At 47.8% G+C, this 24,366-nt stretch overlaps 1 protein-coding gene across 1 annotated transcript in view; it reads left to right on the top strand.

The window, feature by feature from the left end:
- The window catches only part of Adamtsl3 (ADAMTS like 3), a 226,202-nt gene that overhangs the window by 26,175 nt on the left and 175,661 nt on the right, over positions 1 to 24,366 (top strand). Inside the window, exon 3 of the mRNA XM_005357679.3 lies at positions 10,442 to 10,561. Coding sequence (XP_005357736.1) covers positions 10,442 to 10,561 — 120 coding nt within the window. The remainder of the gene's footprint in view (positions 1 to 10,441; positions 10,562 to 24,366) is intronic.

The raw sequence follows: 24,366 nt of genomic DNA on the forward strand, positions 1-24,366 counted from the left end.
CTCCCTCCCTCCCTCCCTCCTTCCCTCCCTTCCTTCCTTCTTTGCTTCCTGGTCAGTTTTTATTTACAGTTCCCCCCGTATGTCATATAAAGTGGGATAATATTTTTCATACCCTGTGTCCTGAGATATTATTTCATCATGACTAATTTCCCTCTGTCAGTTGTTGGTGCCATGAATTCACCCCTGAGCATTACTGGTCCCTTTGCTGATTCCCCTGCCTCTGTCACTCCTCCCTCCTTCCGTCTATAATCATGTCACTTTCTAATGCCCTCCCCCAGTCTTCTGAAGGAGAACACGGATTTCATGACCTGCTGTCCACTCCCCGTCAGGATCCTGATGGTTTGCCATGTCCTCCTCTTTCCACTCCTCTTATGCCCGGTGCTCCAGCTGTGCAGGGCTGTGCTCCACTTCATCCAGCTTTGCTCTGTTCTCCCCAGCCTTCCACCTTTGCTCATGCTTTTGAGAAGGTTCTGTTTCTCCATTTGCTCTCTGCCTTTCAGGGTGATTTCTGCTTATCCTTTACACCCCTCCTTGGTGGCCACTGCCTCTGTGTCACCCTCGTGTGCGGCTGAACTGCCCTGTCTTTTCCTCTACAGTATGGCTGGTATCACGTGTCTTGGTAATCTCCTGTTAGCTCGACTCTCGGTCCGTACTCCAACCCAGATGGTGAGCAGCCAGAGAGCATGGCGTGCGATACTTCTCTCACGGATAACACAGCATCTGCCGTGGAAAGTCCTCGGTGCATGCTTGCATTAACTCGCAAATTAAAAACTTGCTTTTGGAACCCTAGGATCTCAATAAGCATAGCATTGATCATCTGCGAGGCCCCCTTGGCTGGCGGAGCTCTCCCACGTGGATTACAGCGGCACAGCAACTGTGGGAAGCCGAATGGCTTTCAGTCCATTTACCAAATGAGAAGTCCGAGGTCTTAAGAGGATGTAGGATTTTTCAAAATATGCAAGCTGCCTCCTCAGGAACACAACGCCGTCCTGGATGCAGTGAGGGCAAGCAACCCAAGAGCTCTTCGAGCTTGCATTCTTGTCTAGAAGTTAACTTTCTACTTCCCGTCATTGACCCCAGTGTGACTGCATCTTAGGCCCTTTGACCCAGGGAGGATCTTTATTCGTTTCTCACCTGGGCCTGATTTTGATGAAAAAAAAAATGCAGTAACTCATGACAAAAGCACCAGAGGCATTCTTTTTAGTTTGTTTGGTTTTTCTTCAGTGGATTAAAAAAAAATTGGCAACAATATTACTTTAGTAATTAAAAAGCATAGTAAATAAACATTACTCCACCTGCATCTTCTGGCCTGCCTGCCTGCCTGGGGTGCTGTTGAGTCCGCCTGGCTTTGTTTAGTGATGTTGGAAAAAGTCCTGGGGCTGTGTGTACAGATCCAGAGGCTCACTTTCTTGTGGAGGTGGCTTGGCTTCACAGGCTACTCTGGCCCTCTGTGGACCTGAATTTCTGTCACTCATTGCAACAGGTGTCTAGTATCTCCATGTGGGACTAGTTTAGGAGTGTGATTTCCCATATATCTGGACCACAGACTTCAGTGAACTCAGTGTTTACTACTTGGGCTTCAAAACTAAGGGACAGTTTCACGTCAAAACAAATACATGACAGTAGGATTCTGTTTCAGAGACCCAAAATAAATTTAATTACATTTTTCAGAAATTAAAAATTATACTTTAAAAGTATGTCAATTTAAATCCAGAGATGTGTATCACCCCTAACATATAATTTGATCAAGGACAATAGTTAGCATGCTCCCCCCCCTTTTTTTTGTTAAACAGAATGTATAATGTTATAACATAGTGCCCTTTTAACCAAGGACGTAGTACATTGCTGATTTAGAGCGCTGGTGTGCCTTTCCGGCCACTGGGCTACAAAAGCGGATGTTTGTATCTTGTTACGAAAGCATCACCTTTTATCTTCAGGAAGTCCTATATCTTTGATGCTAAGCTTCAAGATTTTGAGGTTCATGGGACTTGGAGTGTTGTCGTTTATACCCGGAGCACAGACACCCCGAGTCTAAATCGTTATCTGCCGGGCCGTCTTACTTGCTTAAGAATGCTCTGAAAGGTTTGAGCATCCAGTTTTGGCGGCTCCTCTGCACACTTCCTGCCTTGAAAACTTAGAAAAACAAACCAGTGTATGGTGAACACAAGCGACTTTTAGAGTATGGGCAAACACAGCCGGTTTCTGTCTTGTCTTTCGTTCGGGAGACTTGCTTCACTTTGAAAGCTTGCATGGTTTCAGCCCCACAGACGTGTTGTTTCCTGAAAGCAACACAGCTGTAGGGCTGAGGAAAGGCCTAGAATAAATATGTCTATGTCCCCAGTGGCTTTCTGGACGTTGTCAGGTTGGGAGGTGTCTCATTGCCAAAGAGAACAGCTACAATGCTTTTATTCCCTTTGCTACTGATTAACAGATTCATGCGTGAGGGTTATATGAGGGTTGTGTGCAGGTTTGCATGCCACTCAGTAACGCCACCACGCTGCCAGCAAAGAGCACCATGTGTGGGTGATTACCGATTGGCACGTCTTACATGCACACGCTGTGATTGTGTCATGAGGGCGTGACCAGTGCCAGGCTGTGGTTCTCCAGACAGAGGAACGGCAGGTGTGGCCCGCCACAGAGGATAGCAGGCAGAAGGCAGAGGAGCGGGAAGCTAAACCTGGCCAAGGCTGTCCCGATGCCAGGGAGCTGCGTGGGCCACAGAGCAAAGGGCTCCTGGTGCTGTAGGTAGAGCAGACTACAAAGTTTATTGCTAGTGGAAACCTCACCAGGTTCCAGCCTAGAGACACTGGGATCCCCAAGGAAAAGGGCAAGATACTCCTATTAGTTTAGAGACTCAGACAAGAAGGCGATTCCCTAGGGACTTCCCACCTACTTGGCGTTGACCACCCCATGTTCAACTGCCATTGGCATTCTGTCCCCACCCCTTCCTTTCCTGTATGACCTCACCTGCAATTGGCTTCTCTGGTTACTTCCTGCTCTGCCGGCTTAGACTCTGAACTCTTTAGGACTTGATTCCTGTCTGTTTTGTTGGCTGCTTAAATGTCAGTGTTAGAAACACCGCTGGACACATGGAAGACACAGGATGAAGTCTGTTTACTTATTTCTTTTTGTGATGCAAAGTCTCGTCCTATAGTTGATGCTGGCCTCAGGCGCATCCTCCTGTCTCAGCTTCCCAATGGCTGGAATCGCAGGTGTGAGGCACCATATGAGGTTATAATGAACGTGTATTGATTGAGTGATGCAACAGGCCTTACAGACCTCCAGATTTACTTGCATACTCCTTCCTTTTGGAGCTTCTTATCGCGTTGCTAAAATAAAATAGTTATTCGTGTTATTCATCCTTCACCTAAAAGGTCAATTTGCCTTGCCTCTGCCGGAGAGATGATTGTGGGAAAATACAAGTTTCACTTCAGGGTCAAAGCGCAGATTCCAAGGCGAAGAACAAGCATTTTCTCTCAGCATGGAACTCATGTTGGGCCTACATACGGCTCTTCCTCAGTTCACCCTTCCTTCCAGGGTGCACAGAGCGGTCTCTCTCACACATCCCTCCCCCCAGGGCCTGCGGTGTGGTCGCTCTTTACATGGCGTCCCAGTCAGGGTCTGTACAACGGTTCCCTCTTCACCCAGCCGTCCTGCCAGAGCTTGGAGAGTGTTGTCCCTTCACACAGCATTCCTGTCAGGGCCTGGAGAGTCTCCTTCATCGCAGGCACAGAATTCCTGCTCAGATCCATGTAGGATCTCACCTCAGCACAGAATTCTGGTCTCCTGTCAGGGTGTTGCAGTCATTCCAGGGCCAGAATGAAGGGGACCCCTGGTCCTCCCACTCCTGCACAGGACCCGCCCCAAGTCGTTTTCTCCCCCTACCCACATTCCTTTTTCCACTGACTTCCTTGGCAGGGGTTTTTGTCTCCCTCTCTTGGGCAATGGGGCCAGGAAGGGTAAGACTAGAAAGAGGAAGAGCATAACCAGGGCTTTAGGTGTCCGGGTATCACACCTCAGGTATTTCTTCAGTCAGGGAGCCCTGCTCGTTCTGTTCAGTTTCCTGAGGTGTTTTAAGGCAGACCCAGTTCCTTGTTTCATTTTTTAAGCTGCAGCTGTTTCCGAAAGGGTCAGCTTACTTCAAGGGCTTGAAGAATGGACTCTTCTTTAAGCTTGTGGGGGGCAGAACCCAGAAAAAGAGGATGAGGATTGTATATTGGCAGGGAGACTTTCCGTTTGGAGTAACAGATGAGTCTTAGAGCCTCCTGTAGGAGAGAGAGCATGCAGACAAGGGACACACGGGGCTCCATGCTGGGCTTCAGCAGCTTGGGTTGGTTTCTGGGAAAGAACTCCATTATCAGAGGAACCCGTATGATGCCTGATGCTGAGCACTGGAGTCTCAGAGAGGTCGAGGAGTAAGAAGATGCCATTTTCAACTCTTTTTTTCTTTCAGGAAACTGAAAGGCACGTGTTTCAGCAAGATCTTTTTATTGACTGCTCAGAGCTCTGCCGATGAAGGATGTGTGTGTGTGTGTGAGAGAGAGACAGAGAGACAGAGAGACAGAGAGACAGAGATAGAGACAGAGATAGAGACAGAGACAGACAGAGACACAGAGAGAGAGACAGAGAGGGGCAGCTAGGGAGAGAGGGAGGGAGAGAGATATGGACACAGTGAACTTCATTTAGATCTAAATTACAATGCTAGAGTCTTAACGTGACTTATTTACATTTCGAGAACCTTCTCTCTGGAACACCTGCCTGGCCCTTCCCTACCTGCTTTGCTACTCACACTTCTTAAAAACACGTGACCTAGAAAGAAGATCAAGTGTAAACCTAGTATTTTAGCTGAAGCTGTACCTAGCTGTTGTTTAAGACGCCAGGCTTTGCTTGCTCTCTATCAGGGGATGTGGTTCCTTGGTGGTAAACAGAGATGCACAATACTAAATTCCTAATTAATTTTTGTTTTTGAGACAGGGTTTTGCTACATAACCCAGGAAGGCCTCAAACTCAGATCCCCCTGCCTCAGCTTCTCAAGGGCTAGGATGAGGCGTGTGTCGCCATGCCTGGTCCTGGAGTTAATTTGTAAAACAAGAAAAAAAATCATAAAAAAATGTGAGACCATCCTTCTGTCAGGCTCCACGCCCCAACCTTTGCCAGAGCAAATGTGTTTTATATTTCATCAGGATGTTTCGGAACCAAATACTTAAATGTCTCAGAATGATGAAATCCTCCTTAAAAACCAAAATTATCTGGAAAGTTTCTTTTTTAACCTTCATTTCAGGTTCAAGAAACAAAATGCATATTGTGGTTTCTGGAAGAAAGATGTGTGGGATTGAGTTTTCATACTGTTAGTCACTTGAATTTTTCCTTCTGGGTCCTAAAAGGGACAAACCCTAGAGTCCCATGTGCCATCCTTACCAGGAGGGCCCCAGAGAGTGGTCCTTGCTGACCTGATGCTGGCCGAGAGTCTGAGATTCTCAGAGAGTGGTCCTTGCTGACTTGATGCTGGCTGAGAGTCCGAGAGTCTCTCTGTTGTCCCTGCACCTATCTGCTTTTGTGGCGTGCCATCATTTCGGGGGACTCTACCTGCAGGAGTGTCCCCTCCATCCAGGAGACTAAGTCTCCCCTGCAGAGTGTGGCTGCCCTGGTTAGAACTGGCCCACTGTTCCTGACAGCAACTTTGGAAGACCTCCTCAGCTCCCTGGCATCATGGGTAGAGCTCAGCGGTCTTGGCTCAGGCTTTGTCTTCTTGGCATGTAGCCTTTGCTCCAGTCATTCTCAGGAATGATGGAATCTCTGTTCTTCCATTGAGCATCACCCCCCCCCCACCTTTATCACGAGATATGAGTACTGGATGATCTATTTCTTGATTCTTTGATGACCATCACGGAGCCATCTGAAGGGAGCGAGGAGACTCTCCCAGGGTTGATTCTTCATGGACCTGGAGACAGGCAAAGGTCCAGGCTTCAGCCTGTGCCTGCTCAGCGTGTGTCTCGGTGACAAGGATGCGGATGGAGCCCACGCCTTGCTTTTGGGCGGAAGTGAAACAAGGAGAAAGCGATGCATGAACGGGGACGGAGCTGGGATTCAAAACAGTCCTGACAGGCTGGGCTGACGAGCCAGATGGAAAGGGGACGTGAACAACAGGAAGCTGGACAGTCCCGTCTCAGCTCAGAACTCAAGGACGTGGTTTACCGTGGTTCAAAAGCAGCCCATGGGAAAAGACTTGGGGGCCTCAACTGACCACAGCTCTGTAAGTTAGTGATGTGGTGCTTGGCTGAGCTCACACTCCAGAGAGAGATGAGTATCCCACCTACAGGGCTCAGACTGAGCCAGCAATGTTCAAATCAGCCTGCTGAATTTCAGTGGCAAGTCACACTATGTTCCCGTTAACTGCTGACTGCTTGATTTTAGAGGTGCCTTAGGTCCTGTTTTATGTGATAGGAATACCCTTTTCTCTTCCATAGTGCTCTCTTCTTAGGACAGCATCCTGAAAGACAGAAAATAAAAATCCACCCAGCGTGATTTTTCCTACCCTGCTCTTCAGTCAACACAATATTGCAGGCATAAAAAGCAAGGAGGTGTAAGTACTAGACACCAGTTCTCCAGCAGGCACTGGCTGGGTGTTCTTCTCTTCATTCTGGAGCTGTCTCTCCCAAGGTAACATCAGAGCCACGAGGTTAAGGGTGCAGTCTTACAAAACTGTTCTCTCCAAGTTCAGATCTGATACTGGTGACAAAGTCACATGTCCATGTTGGCAGTGAGCCAGACTCCCTCTAACAGAACCCTCCTTGGGTTTGCTAACTGGATGGAGTGGCTCATGGAACTCTGGGAAATACCTCCCTTATAGTTACCGATCTCTTTTGTTTTTAATCAAGACTTCAGAGTCAAGCTTGATGGCACATGAATGTAATCCTAACACTGGGATTCTGGGGTACAGGCAGGAGGATTGCCCCCAAGTTTGAGGCTAGCCTGATCTAGAAAGCAAGTTCTGGGCCAGCTGGAGCTACAACATGAGGACCTGTGTCAAACAAACAAGTCACGTAAACAAAATACACGAGAAAGAATACAATTACGGATACAAGTGAACAGTCGGAAGAGGAGAAAGGGGAGAAGTCAGAGATGGTCCTAAGGGCAAAGAGACGTGGGCTCCAACTCAGTAGCCCCCTGAGCCTCGACCTGAGTTTTTTAATGGAGATTTTATTATATAATTATATAGTTTTATTATAGAGTTAATGGTGTCTCTGATGTCAACTGTAGCTTCAGTTTCTCCCCATTCCTCAGTGGCTGAAATGAGATGGAAGCTTCAATCATCTTACCACATGTCTGGTTCCAACCAGCTCGGTCCTAGTGAGGGATTCTATTGGTGTGACGAAACACCATGACCAACAGCTAGTTGGGGAGGAAACGGTTTATTTGGCTTCCACTTGAACATTGTTGTTCATTTAGTGAAGGAAGTCAGAATAGGATCCCTGAGGCAGGAGATGATGCAGAGGCCATGGAGGGGAGCTGCTTTCTGGCTTGCTTCCCATGGCTTGCTCAGCCTGCTTTCATATACAATGGACCGAGAACCCAGGGAGGGCACTGCACACTGTGGCTGTGCCCTCCCCTAAGTGAGAAAATGCCTTACAGCTGGACCTCAAAGAAGCATTTCCTCAGCTGAGGGAAGTTCCTTCCTCTCATGGCTGCCTGTGTCAAGTTAACACACAAAGCCATCAATACAAGCTTCTGCTTGACGTTTTCCAAGAGCCCCCCTAGAGTGGGGGAGCATCAGAAGATGTGCCTTCTGTTACCCCAGAATTTACAATAGTCTTAGGAATCTTGTGTTAGAAACTGTGGTTAGAGACCAAATATATATCCTATCACAATTTTTACAGCATTCCAAGCCCATCATGGTCCTTTCCAGGGTATGAGTGGAGGCGTCGGCAGCGGCCATCTAGTTCTTGTTGGGCTGTATGTATTTCCTCCTGTGAGAATTACAACCTTCAGCTGGGTTGGGGGTGGGGAACCCAGCTGTATCCCCAAGTCTCACATCCACAGTCCCCGGAGCTCCTCCGGATTCCTCCTGCATCTGTCCCTGGTGACTCAGCAGCTGTGGACAGTGGCTGGTGTGGATGATGCATCTTGGCAGCGCCTTTCCCTGGCCCTGGCTCTACGCCCTGGGAAGCTCTCACACTTCCTATCTGGCCCTCTCTCCCTGGCCTGGCCTCCAGCTCTTGCTACTTGGATGTCCTGACCTCTTTGGTCTCCTCGTCCCATAAGAAGCCACGTGCTTAGAGTTTCCCTGACAGTTAAGTAGTCACCTCCCTTCTGGGTGGAAATGTCAGAGGCACGGGCCTTCTGAAGCCATGAAGAGGACCAGACCATCTTTCATGAGACCTTGTCACACACAGGCTGAGACACAGCTCAACTGGTGCAGGATGCTGAGCGATCTGCTTTTGGATCTAGGGGCAGACACAGAGGAGCTGCTTTCCGAGCGCACAAAACCCATCTTCCTGGCTGTCATCACGGTGGGAATGACAATATGCCCTTATCTCTTTTGGAACAACCTCAGAGAATGTGTTGTAATCTTTTCTTCGTTTAAAAAGCAAGATGTCTCTATCTGATATTTCAGTAGCTCAGTTTTTGTTTATGAAATCAGTCTGAGCTCAAGCAACAATGGCCAGGGAAGAAGCAGGATAGAAAAGAGGTGATGTTCCCTTCGGTACTGGAGGCTTTTTGTTACTTGTTAAATGGTGATGCTTTTTAGGAGACCCAAGGCAAGAATATTCTTGAATTTCTGATCCTCCTGCCTTCCCCTCCCGAGTGCCAGGATTACAGATGTTAACCTCTGAACGTGGTTCATTTGGTGCTGGGGATCAAACCCAAGGTTTATGCAAACCAGGCACCATTTTACCAACAGAGCTCAATCTCCAGTCCCTGATTCTGCCGCACTATGGAAAGGTGACCCCTGGGGCAACAGAGCTGTCAGGAGTGCTTTTTCTCCCGCTGTTCTGTTGCAGAAAGCAGTTTCCGGGGGGGGGGGGTGATCCCTGTGATCTCCTCCTCTGTTTTGTCCTCACTCCTCCCCAAGCAGGGCAAGTGGGCCCAGTCCGGGTGTGCGCAATCATCATTCCACGTGTGCTACCTGGGTAAGACTGCGCAATCATCATTCCACGTGTGCTACCTGGGTAAGACTGCGCAAACATCATTCCATGCGTGTTACCTGGATAAGACTGAGTATAAGGCATGCCATTTCCTTTGCCAAATCCCTCCTTGGCTCAATCAAGGCAGAGATTCAAGAAAACATTTCACACGCTTCGGCCGCCCTTGACTGGCTCGGCCGGTGTGTGCTGGGTACTACGATGGGCGTGGATCCAGGCCCGTCTTATCTGAGGGATATTGCACAGCAGAAGTCTTAACTGTTGAAGACCCCAACCATTGGTGCTTCAGATCAATGAGCTGCATGCAAGTGTGTGAGTTTCCCGAGGAACGAATGGAGCCTTAAACTTGTGAGCAAATCAGCCTAGGAAAGCGCTTTATTTAAACATGGGTGTTTATGAAAACATGCAAAGTATTGTGATAAAAGAAACAGAAGCCTCAAAGGAAATATGGTCAAATAACAAAATTCGCCATTATGGGTTGCAGGGATTGTGGGTGACTTTTCGTTGTCTTTGGTAGCCGTCTGCATTTTCTAAAAATTCCTGTCATGAACACACATCTTGTTTGCAGTGTGGAGAAAAACTGCCCCAATCTTTCACATCAAAGAGAAGCAAGAAGCAGGAAAGAAGGAAAGAGCAAAAGGAGCGAAAGAGAATGAATTCGAGGGGGTTAGAGAGATGGAGCAGCATTAAGCTCTTGCTGTTCTCCTAGGGACCAGAGTCCAGCTCCCAGCTCCATGTCAGTGACAGGGCTGACAATCCCCGCTTCAGGGGATCTGACGCCCCCTTCTGGCCCTTTGAGGCACTTACCTACACGTGGCATAACAGACAGGCTCTGGTACTCCACATAGGTACTCTGTAGTACCTACATAGGTACATAGTGCACATTCACACAGTCAGGCATGGGGCACCTGTATGAGAGTGGCATCCATTCATACAGATAAACAGGAGGCATGCACATTAATAAAAATAAAACACACTTGTCTTTAAAGGAAAAGAAAATCCTAAAATAATGGATTTGCAATCATAACACTTGAACAAGTAATTGTTTTGTGTCTCTATTGCTGGAAGGTGGAGCACAAAGTGGGAGGAGGAAGAAAGGGGCCATGTGTGCCAGTTTGGGATATCCTGGTCTAAAGTGTCCCAGCACTGATGTCTGATGCGCCTCACCTTGCTCCTTGCTCAGAGGCCGTTTCTCTCTTCTTGGTAGGAGAGGGTTTGTAGTGGGATCCTTTTGGACTCTGTCTCTTAGAGGATCCTTCCCGGTGTCTTATTTGTGACCAAGTGACCTTGCCTTTTAGGCCACAGCAGAGAAGTCTCCTGGAGCCTATTTCCTTCCTGAGTTTGCGCTGTCTCCTCAGGGAAGCTTCCTTGAAGACACCACGGGGGAGCAGTTCCTCACGTATCGCTACGATGACCAGGTAAGGCCTCTGCAGAAAGACCCGTCACGGCCTTTCCTACCCCAGAAATGCTGGCGAAGGGCTGGGGAGAGGCTCGGTGTGGATGAGTGGCTGTGTGAGCAGAAGAACTTGCGTTCAGGTCATCAGTGTCTGCATGAAAAGCCGTGTGAAGTTACAGGTGCCTGCAAAGCCCAGTGCGGGACGGTCCAATCAGTGAGGCTTGTTGGCTCGCAGCTGAGAAGGTATAACCTGAGCTCCAGATTCAGCGGGAGACTGTCTCAAGGGAATAGGGTAGAAAGTGATGGAGACAGGCAGCCGGTTTCCTCTGGCCTGCACAGGAGCACAGGTGCACACATAGATGCACATAGCACACACAGCATCTGCCTAATGCAGCAGTGTGTTCCTCGGGGCACCACTAACACAACAGACCCTCAACATCCTGTTGGGGTCTGAGGCTGCTGGCCGCAGTGACTTCCTGACCTGTGTGCGCTTCAGCTCTGCCAGGAACACTGGCTCAGAAGAGATGCGATGGCTGTATTAAATTTACTCTCCTAGAGAGAATGATCTGTGGATTCTGACTGCGTGGACTGGCTTCTTCACCCTCTGAGCCTTCACTTCACTTCTCATGGGGATCTCTGTGAGCACCACAGCCAGCAGAGTAACCACCCGGGTGAGGCAAGACACATGCCTGTTTTGGTCCAAGCTCCTAGGGTCTGGCACCAGGCAGTTTGTTTCAGGCGTATTTAAGATAGTACAATTTGGAAGACAGTTTCCTGGTGTGACACAGTGCCCTGTGCACAAGGAGGCCATAATCACACTGAGATGCTTCTCAACATACATGTTACTTCCTCCATGAAGATGGGTTCTAAAAAAGAGAGATGGGGTACATTTGTTATCCTAAGAGCCCAGGGGAAGATCAGGTGTTACATAGGTCATACAGATAATGTAGAGGTTGTGGGGTCTATTAGCCATCTCCAGTTCTGGTTGTGGGAGTTTGGGAGAGCCCCTGGCCATACAGATAATGCAAATGTCACCTGGACTACTAGGCATCTCTTGTCCTGCCTGTAGAAGCATGGTATGGCCTGGGGTTACAGATAGCGCAGATCACTGGACGGCTAGCCACCCTCATTCCCAGCCTTCTGGACGGAAAACGAGTTATGCATCTCTCCGTTGAAGAGACAGTCCTGCAGGTTTTACCATTCCTGGTTTCTCTAGTGCTTACCTGTGAGCTCGTGGACCTCTGTTCTCCCTACAAATTCTTTCAGGAGCACCAGCACCTGAATGTGTGCAGTGTGTGTGTGTGTGTGTGTGTGTGTGTGTGTGTGTGTGTCTGTGTATTATGTGAAATCGCTTCACAAAAGGTTAACCAGAGAATTGAACCATGCTTGGCTATGTTGTGTAAACCACGCTTAGAGCCATGCCTCTCTTTCAGTTTCAATCTGCAGCATTGGCAGGTAAGAGTAGATAGTTCTTTGGGATCATCTTCAAGTTGTGACCTACAATGCCAGCTCTACACAATGTAGAGATTGATAGATAAATACCAGGATTCCAGGGACAGTGGCAGAAAACAGTGGAGTGGAGATTTAAACCCACATGGGACCTGGGTAGCTCTGGCTACCTAAAGGCCCAAGTAGAGATGAAGGACTGGTCACCATCACCAACCATGTCGTGGCACACAGTGGCGTGGGGGAGGATGGCTGATATTTTGGGACCAGCTGTCTTGTCTATTTCTGTGTGGTCAAAGGCCAGCACTTAGGTCGATGTCCCTCAGGAGGAGCAACTCTTGACAAGATTAAGCAACTCTAGATTAAGTCTTAATCTATTGACATGGGTTTGTGTGCTATGCAACTATTGGAGCAGGATCAGTTCGAGAGCTGGCTGGACCTGCACTGGGCTGTTGGTTAGAATGGGAACTGAGGTCTCACCTAGCTTGACAGACTAATATAAATGACAGCCTGGAGCAGAGGGGGCAGGCAGATAGGGAAGCCCATTACCCAGGACTCTATATCCCCGAATCCTTGGGGCTGTTATGGAACTACCTACCCTTGGTGGCCTTTGTTCTACACCAGGGTGAGGAATGAGGGGCAGGGCTGTGACACAGCAGACTGTCTGCTGATACCGAGCTTCACAGATCCCTGGGGTTTGTGAGACAAGACCAAAGTTTTTAGCTGAAAAGTTCAACAAGCAATCGCTTCTCCCAGGTCCCCAAAACAATATGTTTGTGGGACCTGAGCAGAGCCGGGTTGATTTTGGATTCATATTGCTAGCCCCAGCCACCTGGGGCTGGCCCCAGGTAAGACCCAAATAGCATTAAGCTGCCCTCTGCCTTTCTATCCTACGGGTCATTAGAAGGACTCTAATGCCTAGCTCCCTCTTAGCCAGAAATCAATGCTTTGCAAATGAGAGCTTCAGAGAAACCACCCAAGAAACAGTAAAGAATAAAGCAGGGTGTCTGGAGTAAGTAGCTATGGATTTTATAATTAAATCGTCTCTAATGCCTTCTCCAAGTTTTGTAGATACATTGCCTGTAACAAAACAACCATATAAAAGCTAGGGAAAAAAGAGGGAAGCTAGCCTCTGTCAATTTTTTTAAATGTTCCAAAGCAGGTCCTGACAGTGGATACGCTGTGGAGATTTTACCGCAGGACCCATTCCAGAAAGCCCAGTGAACAGCATGTAAAGCCTTTTTGTGTTACTTCCACGCTATGCTTCTCTGAAGGGAAAGGGGCAAGTTCAAAAACAACAAGCCAATCATCTCATCCACCCTCCTCCCCTAAAATCGAGGAAGGCAGGCTCTTGTAAACTAGCTGTATCTTCCGAATGGATGTCAAGGTTTAATCCTGGGCCCTGTCAGCCCATCCACAGCACGCATGCTCTCTCCTCTTCCCGCGGAACATTCAGGTTGCACTGCGATGTCCTAGAGCTTCCCAGGGACTATGGGAAAGGTGGCACCATCAAACACGGCCAACCTCCCAGTACACAAACGCAAACCCTTGTCTTGTGACTGCAAGAGCAAACATTAAGATTGATTAGGAGGAACGTTCTGGAGCTGGTCTGATTTAGGTTCACGTTTGAGTATCATTTTGGCCATTTTACCTGCGTGACTTTGGGCACATCGCTGCTCTGCCTATTGGTTTGTCCTCATTGGGCGGAAACATTGGTGACAGCTCTTTGACTGCCTGAGTACTTCAAGGTGACCATGTACGCATTTCTCCTTGTCCATGTGAGCATCCTGTTTTAGCAATCATTACTGCCGGTCATATGATGGACAAACATGCAATTCATAGACTCTCAGATAAGCTCACTCTAAAGGAAAAGATAGAAGCGTATGTTCTCATGTCAGAGGATTCCCATATAACATTTTAAATTTAATCTTCCTGGGGCTGGATCGATAACTCATTGGTTAGGGCATTGCTGCTGTTGCAGAGGACCTGAGTTCGATTCTCAGCATCCACAGGGGATGAGGCACGACCACCATCTACTGCAGCTCCAGGAGGTCAGTGCTCTCTTCTGACCCCCAGAGGCACCTGCACCTGCACTGTGCCTACACTGCCCCCCATAACTGAACATGCAGATAAATCTTAAATTAAATTTTATTGAGGCATAACCTCACAAGGCAAAAGGAAGACGTATCTGACTCTAGAACTTGATAGGGTTTTTAGTACTTTTTTTTTTCACCTGTAAGACTACTACCAAGAGGAAGAAATAGAGCATTTAGCTCCATAAGGGGTCCCCAAATTCTTTTCTAATCAACATCCACCATCCAAGAACGTCCAATGCGTCTGACTTCTGTCCTTGGTATAGGCTGGCTTTGCCTACTTTTCACCTTGCTTTTATGTGGGTAGACTATATGGCATGTACTCCTTGGTGTTTGGGTTCTTACACTCATCAGGTTTCTGAGAGCTTAGACCAAGGCTTTGGATTCAGTCTCACCCAAGGTTTAGTGTCTGGCCATCGCTTGGAGCACTGTAACAGACTGTCTCAGATGAGACGAACAGCCACTCTCTGCGTGGCGCTCCAGCACTGCTCCTGCGCGGGAATTCCAAGACAGCTCCTAAATGTTCTCCAGGGTAGTCAGCGCAAGGATTCCACACCCGGGGAAAGGGCGGGCCAGTGCTTGTTATGTAACAGATCCAAAGAGGTGTGGTGTCCATGGCTGTTATCCAGGACGGCTCTCTGTACGGCCAGGTGGCTTGGGTACCTACCTGCCATGTGTGGGTGTTTGTGCTAGAGGCAGCTCGCTCTCACCTCTTGAAGCCGGAATGACAGACGGCGTGTGCAAAGGGGGCTGCCACATGGACCATAACGTGGTTGTGGCAGAGGTGGGTTCACGAGGCTCCTCCTCCGCTGCCAAACACTCATTTGATAAAGTAGGAAGCAGGTGGTAGGTGTGTGGATGTCGGCTTTCTTGGACAACTCCCACGGGACTCTTGGAAGTGTTTCTACCCTGGGCCCATTTTCACGACGACCTTCAGGTCACTTTCCAAAATGTCTTCTGGATTAGGTGCCTGGAAAACTAATAACCCGTAGGCCCTTAAAGCACAGCTGTGATGTAGGCTGTGTTTCATGAGCCACATAAAAGCCGCATTGTGGTTTATTCGGGAGTAGAAGCAGCTCCTAGGGAGAGGACAGCCTGAAGCTAGCCGGCTTGCCCACTGCGCGGCAGGCCGGACCAGAGCCAGGCAGCCTTCATGTTGTTTCCGTCTAATGAGCTTGTAATCTAACAGGGATTTGACATCTGCAGACCTCAGATCCTTCCACTGTTTTCCAAAGCAGAGTGAGTGGGGTTCACGATCTTCCCTCCTCCCGCTGTAAAAAAAGTCCAGTCTTGAAACCACAAATAGCATAGCCTCCCAGCTACCCTGTGAACTGGTTCATTCTGATTACTGAGGCCGTCCAGCCAGCAGAGCAAGGGATTGCTACCTAGAGAATTAGGGAGTTTGCACAGCTGGTGGAGACCAGACCCAACACCTTATTCCACGAGTCAGGGAAGCAAGGACTCTAAGTGTGCAAATGACTCAGTCAAGGACATCCAGATGGCTTCTTGCAAATTGAAGATCAGTGCCCTCCACTTGGCAGCCCCTGCCACCCCAGACTACCTCCCGCTGCTATCTCAGATTGCCCAAGAACATTCGCTCCTTTCCAGACCTCGATCCCACTGTTATGGTCAGGGAGAGCTTTGGGGGTCAAAGGAATCCACAGAGAATGCTTTGATATTCACGGATTGCTTTACGGATTCAGACTCAACAACTTCAGGAATTTGGGGTTAGCCAGGAGATTCTTAATAAGCTTTATCACCCCTCCCTGGTTTGAATAGGAAACCACAGTGTTTTCAAAGTCAAATGCAGACAGGCCTGCCTTCCCATTGTGTCTGGCATCTTCGGAGTGAAAACCCTTGGACACTTGGATGTGTAAGACTTTAAGAACAATCCTGAAGCCATTTTTGACAATTCTGAATCCTCTCAGCCTCTGTGCCATAGTGCTTCCCCTCCTCCCCTGGGAACCAAGGACCTAACAGCTACACTCGCATGTACTCAGTTCCTGAACAATTACCCATATACGTATGTTTTGGTTCTGTCCCCTGGGAAACAGGGTCAAAATGACCTCTTACCTCATCTGATCTGGCAACAGCTCTCCAGTCAATTATTATTATAGCCCTTTCGAATAAGCCAATCAGAATAGTCAAAGAACAACCCCACTTGCTTCTGTGGCCCCTTTAAAAGTAGACTGTACCAGCTATTCGAGGTCCCTCGGCTTCCCGAATGCTGGGGGACCCTGTCATGACAGAATTAATAAAATCCTCATGCTTTTGCATCAGCTGTGGTGTATGAGATGGTCTCTGGAGGTGACTCCTTCTCGGTGTTTGGACGCCAGAGTCCAACAGATGTAGTAAGTATATATGGTACATGAAGAAAGTCATTGTCTGGGACGCTGGCTGTGATGTTTGCTGCCGGAATAGTCTTACCAGCCAGTCTCTAAGGGAAATGCTTTTGCCATTCCTGGTGGTGGTTTTTGTTTTTGTTTTTTTCGAGACAGGGTTTCTCTGTAGCTTTGGTGCCCATCCCAGAACTAGCTCTTGTAGACCAGGCTGGCCTCGAACTCCCAGAGATCTGCCTGCCTCTGCCTCCCGAGTGCTGGGATTAAAGGCGTGTGCCACCACCGCCCGGCTCTGGTGGTGGTTTTGGAGTTTCACCCATTGAAGACTGTTCGGTGACCATGGCTCCATGTGGGTTCCATGTATTGGTCTTCGGTCCTTCATCCACCTACAGTTGTGGTTAAGGAGTAGCTCCAGGCCTCCTTCTGAAAAAAGGGGATGATGAGGTCTTGTTCCATGCATACTTCACCTTGATTCACTGGAGACCAGAACATGGGGCATCATGGTGGACACTGGTCCACAAGTCTGTAGCAGGTTTTGCGCTTCTCCGTGAAAGGCTGCTTATTTATTTAAATGGCTATGAAGTAGTTTTGTGCACAAGTAATTTCTATTTTTTTTTTTTGATCGTTTAGCATTTGTTAGGGGTGAAGAAATGAGGAAGGTGTGTCCCCAGCCTGGTGGATTGATGAAGTGCACTTCCTTCTTGGTGGTAGTCATAGCAACAGAGGAGGCAAAGAACAGCCGAAGGCGACTTAGAAATTCTGCCTCATCCATGGTCTTCTACTGGGTGTGAAATGATTCTACGTGCTGTGTTGTGGTCCATGTTGATGTAATGTCATTCTTGCCCATTGTAGGTCTTAAGCAAAGGGCAGAAAAGGGTTGATATCATGGTTTTTGAGAATGAAGATGCAGCTGGGCGTCCAGTAAATGGTGAGGCAGATCTCATTAAAGGAAGCTTGCAGCCACGTGGAAAGAAACGACCATGTCTTCTTCACACTGGCGATCTTTTTAGATCTATTTGTCTATATACCCTGCCATTCCCTCTTGACCTGTCAATGTGTCTCTGTCTACTGCAGACTCCAGGGACGGAACCCACGACTAACTTAGCCTTTGTGCTGTTTCAGCCTGGCCATGTCTGAGTGAATTAACCTTTCTTTCATATTTGAAATAGCCTCCATGTAATAGTTTTATTAGATTTATTAATTTATTTACCTGGATCACAGTTTCCCCTCCATCCCCTCCTCCTATTCCCTTCCCCTACCTCTCCTCTGCCTCCCCCCATTCTTTCCTCCTCTGTTTCTGTTTAGAAAGGGACAGGCCTCCTATGGGTTTTGACAAAGCATGGTGTATCAAGTTGAGGTAGGACCAAGTTCCTCCCCTTGTATTAAAGCGGACAGGGCAACCCAATATGAGGACTAGGCTCCCAAAAGCCTGCGAAAGTGTCAGAAACAGGCCCTGCTTCCATTATTCAGAGTCCCACCAGTTGACCAAGCTCTATAACTAGCACACAGATGTAGGGACCTAGGTCAGTCCCATGCGGGGTCCTTAGCTGTTGGGCCCATGTCTGTGAGCTCCTATGAGCCCAGGTCAGCTGTCCTTGTGGGTTCCCTCATGATGATCTTGAGCCCCCCCCCCCCGCATCTTTCCTTTATTCAACAGGATTCCTGGAGCCCAGCCCAGGGCTTGCCTGTGGATCTCTGCATCTGTCTCTGTCAGTCTCTGGCTGAAGGCTCTCTGATGACAATTAGGGTAGTCACCAATCTGATTACGGGAGATGGCCAGGCCAGGCTACCTATCCACTACTGCTCGGGGTCTTGGCTGAGGTCATCCTTGTAGATTCAAGGGAGTTTCCCTTGCACAAGGCTTTTGCCTGACCCAAAAATGTGCCCACCCATCAAGACATCTCTTATTACTCTCTCCCTCTATTCTACCTTCAACCTGATCCCTCATGTTCCCATCCCCCTGCCCCCAGTTTACCCAGGAGATCTCTTCTATTTCCCCTTCTCAGGAAAATTCCTGTGTCCCTCTTTGGCCCCTCCTCGTTACTTCACTTCGCTGGGGTTGTGGATTATAGCATGGTTCTCCTTTAGTTTACAGTCAGTACCCACTTACGAGTGAGTACATACCATGTTTGTCTTTCTGTGTTTGGATTACACAATTCTCAGTTAAGGATAATTTTTTTTTCTAGTTCCATCATTTGCCTTCAAATGTGCTGATGCCATTGTTTTTAACCACTGAGTAATGAAATACTCTACTGTGTAATGAGTAATGAAATACTCTACTGTGCACCACCCATTCTTTGGTTGAAGGACATAAACGTCGTTTCCAGGTTCTGGCTATTATGAACAATGCTGCAATGAACATAGTTGAACAAATGTCCTTGTGGTATGATTAAGTATCCTTTGAGTATATGCCCAAGATTGGTTAACTGGGTCTTGAGGTAGATAGATTTCCAATTTTGCTGAGAAACCACCATATTGATTTCCAAAGCGGCTGTACAAGTTTGCACTCACACCAGCAATGAAGGAGAGTTCTCCTTGGTCCACACACTTTCCAGCATAAGTTGCCATTAGTGTTTTTGATCTTAGCTATTCTGATAGGTGTTAAGATGAAATCTCGGAGTTATTGTCATTTTGATTTAGATTTCCCTGACGCGTTAGAGCCTGTCCTGGAATTCACTTGGTAGACCAGAATGGCCTTGAACTCACAGAGATCCACCTGTTTCTGCCTGCTGAGTACTGGGATTAAAGGTGTGTGCCACCACCGCCCAGCCCTATACCACATTTTTTAATTGGATTATTCATTTTTTGGTGTCTACTTTCTTGAGATCTTTGGAGATCGGCCTCGAAATTATTCTTAATTACACTCTGTTCTACCCTCGCTTTCTGTGACCCCTGGATTTTCAAGTTCATATTTCTCTCTTCTCTCCCGCTTTCCTTCTCCTCTCTCCTCTTCTCTCCCCAGTACTGGAGCCTTGCGCGTGCTAAGCAAGTGTCCAGTTGCTGAGTTTTGTTTTCTCGGCCCCTTTTTGTGATTTAAATGTGGAGAGAGAGCCAGCCTACCTGAGTGGCCCAGGCAGGCCTTGAACTTTCAATCCTAAGGCTTCACTCCCCAATTTTCTGGGATTACAGACCTGTGCCCCTAGGTACATCATCTGCTTCTTTTTTCTATGCATGTGTAACCCTTACATCTAACTTCTAGGATCTCTTCAGCCTTCTTCTATACCACCTTGGCAGCCATCTTTAATGTTTTGGTTTCAATAATTTCCTTGACGTCACACGCCAGTTCTACCGCATGTGATTCTACATTTGAAAAACAATCTGTGTTCATGACACCTGTGATGGCTATTCTTGGTTCACCACTTGACACACCTAGGAAGAAGGAAGCTCAATCTAAGAATTCATCAGATTGGCTGTGGGCAAGCCTGTAGGACATTTTCTTGATCGATAATTGGTATAGAAGGGCTCGTCCATTGTGGGACATACACCTTAGATAGGCGGAGGGCCTGGGCTCTAGAAAGGACTTGGCTGAGAAAGCCGGAGTGAGTGAGGCGTTATGGGGTGTTCCTCTGCCGCTTCTGCTTCAAGCTCCTGCCCTGTGTTCCCGCCTTGGCTTCCTTAGATGGGGGGCTGTGAAATGTAAGGTGACATAAACTGTTACCCTCCAATGGCCACAGAAAACAAGCCAGGACACACCCCCATCCGCCATGGCATCTTCGTCACCACCCTGGCTGATCCTTCTCTCTCTCTTCCTGCGTGCCACTAACTGCCTACTTATGTGATGTCTTCATTCACAGTGTGTGGCCAGTTTGTATTTCTTACATTCCCATCCCTGGGGATCCAGAGGGCTGGATGTGTGGCTCTGACAGGCCCCTGGAAGATGCTTATCAGAGTTGAAAGAGAGCCCAGTGACCTGGCTCTTCAGGTGAGAAATCCGAGGTCCAGGAAGAAACAACATCCTGTCCATGGTCGTACAGCCAGACATAGCAAAGCCAAATGCCTGTTCTCTGCCCTTAAGCACAGTTGGGACTTTTTTCCCCCTCACTTCTAATCTGTGGGCAGGAAAAGTATGAGAGAAATGTTTAAATGAATTTTTAAAACTAGTAATAACAACAGTATATTAATAATGAAGTCTTTGTATAGTCTTACCCCAAACTTCTCTAAAATGTCATCCCTCTGATGCTATTATGCCAGACCTAATTTTCCTTTTCCTTATTTAACTATTGATTTATGCATTCTTTTTTAGGAGAAGCCTGTTTGCTACAAGTACATCTTTCTCAGAGTAACTCCTTCCCAACTTTTCATGGCCATCTTGGCCAGGAGCTGTGTTGTGGTTAAGCTGCTGGCAGGCCTTAGAACTGTCGCTTGGGATTTTCAAGTTCTTTCTGTAATAGTTTTTTTTAACTCGGAAAGCTTATAGCAACTTCTGAAATTTCTGGTAAAAGAAGATGAACCCCGCACTTGTGTCTGCAGAGTTCTGCCATCTTTTCGCTGATCAGCGTGAGCCACTTACATGAACTCCGCCTGGGCGACTTTCCGTGTCCTTCCTGGCTGCTGGGCGTTAGGTTTTTACACAGCAGCAAGCCATTAGAGATTGACTGGCTCATTCTTTTGTTGATGAGTAATCTTGGTTGAATACGTTACCATGCTTCTTAAATATTCCAAAGATTTAGCCATCTAATGGGAAAGCAATTTTGTGCTCTCTGCTAGGGGACGAGGGAGATGCACTATTTAGAATGCTGTGTGCTCTGTCCCAATTCAGGCACACAGAAAACACATAAACCCTGCATGAGCAACACGCTGTTGAGACTGACTTTGGCCTATGTGGCTTCCGAATTTCATTATCTCGGAGATTTTCACAAATTAGTTATTTCTTAAGACTCAATGGATTCATCTGTACCTTGAAGTTCAGTATCCAGCTCTTGAATGGCACGGACGCTGTTCTCTTCTTCCTAGAATCATTTGGGGGCACTGGGCTGCTGTTTATTGTTTGCTTTACACTTTTGCCTGAGGATGAAATGGCAGACATAGGGTAAGGTCAGTCATGGCAAATTCAAGATGACCCTTAAATGCATAGAATTTCCTGAGGTGTCAGGTGAGTGGGTCAGTATTGTACAGATCCATTTATTGGGCATTATCTTGTCGTGTACTCAGGTAGTCTTCTGAGCTTTGTTGTAGGAAGTAACCGCACTGTGGAGGACAGCCTCCGGTAGGGGTGGGTGCTTTTCCTCTGACCTTTGACTGTCTCTGCTTCTTTCCTTTGGCCACTTTGATCATCTCCTCCCAGTCAGCAACATTCCTGCTACTGAGTTCATTAGTCTCTCCAGCGAGTGCCAGACTCACAGGCTGCCATGCTTTGTTCTCAGGAATAGCCAAGTGAGTGGATTTTAAAGATCAACAGAGACACAAAACACAGATAAGTTCCTTTGCTGCCCAGGCCAGAAGGAGTCACGCCAGGCAAGAAAGGACATCTTTGAGTCTCTCCAAGCTGAACTTGGAAGGACTAGGTGTAGAAGCCATAATGGAATTTTCCCCATCACAAGGGATTTGAGGAATTGTTTGGGTTGGCTTATTTGGAGTTTAGAAACATTTCCTTTGCTGTGGCCAGTTCTGGCCTACATCGCAAAAACACAAGCGGAGTTTTCAACGAGTGTCCTGGTAGCTAAGGCTCTGGAGACCAGGTCCTCCAGGGGGTGCCCCAGTCTGCTATTCTTGGAGTTTTAACACTCGGGTTGTTTCCTGGGATCTGGATTTTAGGGAGTTCAGAAATGTCTTGAGGGCTCTTCTGGTACTGGGGACACTGAGGATGCTGAGGTTCGGTGAGGAAGGATGCCGACAGACGATTGCATCATGCTCTGCTTTCGCTACCTTTCGGCATGCTCCTAATCTCAATCTTATCTGCATTTCTAGACAGTCCCCCATGCCCTGTCTTCCTAGACCAAGGCTGTCCCAGTTTCTGTGCCACTTTCTGGCCTGGACTTAATGGTCCACTCCTGAGCTGTGCTCCTCTAGTGAGCTCAGGGGTTCTGAGGTCTGGCCAGGGTGCTTGACAGACATCCCAAGGACACATGAGGCACAGGTACGTGGCTGTTGAAGACACCCCCCTCTCTTCTGCTGTTGGGCACTCTCTCTGCAATGTCGACCAGCACATGTCTAGGTCAGGTGTTCTCTTTGCAGACCCAGCGCGCTCCCTTCAGACACCTTCCTCCTGTCTTTTCCCCCTGCTCCCCTCCCTTGAGGTTACAGGCTGATGCTTGCTGATCCTTCTGCTCCGCTATTTCTTCTTCAGGACCTCATCCCTGGTATCACCCTCACCTTTGCTTCCCATCCTGGGTGTGATGCCTCCTCCCAGGGGAGACAGGGCCCACCTTCTCATTTGTCTGTATGCCTGTACTCCTGGACTGTGTATAATTTTCTTGGAATGAGGACTCGTGAGTGTAAAAGGGTTGAAAAACTCTGGGCTCAATAACAGCTTCCTTATCAACTATGTTGATAAAGAAAAGTAAAGATAGCAGGATATAGCTGCCAAAGGGATTAAATAAGATTTGAAGATATGTTAATCAATTGCTATGTGGGTGTCTTGTTTAAATATTGGCTTAAGAAAGCAGACAGACAGACAATCAACTGTTAACATATCGTGACTAAGAAAACTGAAGAAATGCCCTGTCGGCCGCCTTTGAGGTTTGAAGGGAATGCTGTGCAGGGTTCAGAAAGTTCCTCTTTACATACATACACACCAGTACTTACTGGTGAGGTTGTAGGATTTTTCTCACTTACTTCAAAAAAGTGTGGGAAAGTGGGCATGGGCAGTGCCAGGCTGACCCTTGATGACCGGTGGTAGGATTGGGTCCTGGGCACTGGATATTCATTTTGCTATTTTGTGTACTTTCATGTACAGTTAAAAAATTCTTATGTAATCAGAAGTAACCATAAAACAGCAACAGCATGAAAGCGATGCAGAAACCAAGCCAAGCACTCCCGTGAAGAGGACTGGCTGCTTCCAGGGGATTAACTAGGAAGCTGCTCTTGGGGGAGCTGGTGAGCTCTCCCAGGAGACAGGAGCCACCAGTGACAAGTCTTCTGCTAGGCTCTGCAGAGGCATCCCAGATGTTTCCTGTGTTCTGACAGTAGAGCACACTTGAGGGACACTGACTGATTCAGAGGTTGGTGACAAAGGGTCTTTGCGTTTGTAGAGCGTACCAGGTTAGAACGTGTCCATGGACATTACAGTCTGAATAGCCCTGTCAAACAGCAGGGTATTTTCGTGACACCAGTATGCCCTAGTGTTGGCAGTGGGAGTGTTACTGCTAGCATGTTTTACAAATTGAGTCTGTTTGTGCTCTAGCTTGAAGCAGTTTGTTCCATTTTCTGCCCTGTTCTAGGGTCCTGGCTCTTAGAATATAATACGCATCCCCGATTCAACTCACTTTAGCACAGGGGTTTATAATGGCTTGAGTTTGATGCAAGCCTTTAACAGAAATACTTAAACAGCATTTAAAATTTTTAGCTCACAAACTGTTCCATTGATAGTTTTTGTTAAAAGAATATCACACACACTCACACACACACTAACACACACACACACACACACCCACACACACACACACACACACACACACACACACACACACACACACACACACACCAGAGTTTCTTGTAAAATATTAGCACAAGGTGTTCAAACAGCGCTCCTAGCTTCATCTGACAGTGTAAGAAGACTTTGGTTCCTGTGCGGGTTTAGCTGGCTGTTTTTTGATTTGTTTCTTTTTCCCTGTTCCCTTGTACTTTGTTTAGGAGCGGCAGCTATGCTTTCGGAGCAAGCCAGGGCTGCCCTTACCTGGATTCGGAACCCTTGGCAGAGTAAAAAAAAGTGCCCCAAGTTTCCATGTAGTCTGCCAGGTGTGAGCCTGTTATGGCTGTGTTCCACAGCTCTTCCTTAGCCCCGGCCCTCG

This window comes from Microtus ochrogaster, chromosome 22, assembly GCF_000317375.1.
Source record: "Microtus ochrogaster isolate Prairie Vole_2 chromosome 22, MicOch1.0, whole genome shotgun sequence".
In the NCBI taxonomy this organism is placed as follows: domain Eukaryota; kingdom Metazoa; phylum Chordata; class Mammalia; order Rodentia; family Cricetidae; genus Microtus; species Microtus ochrogaster.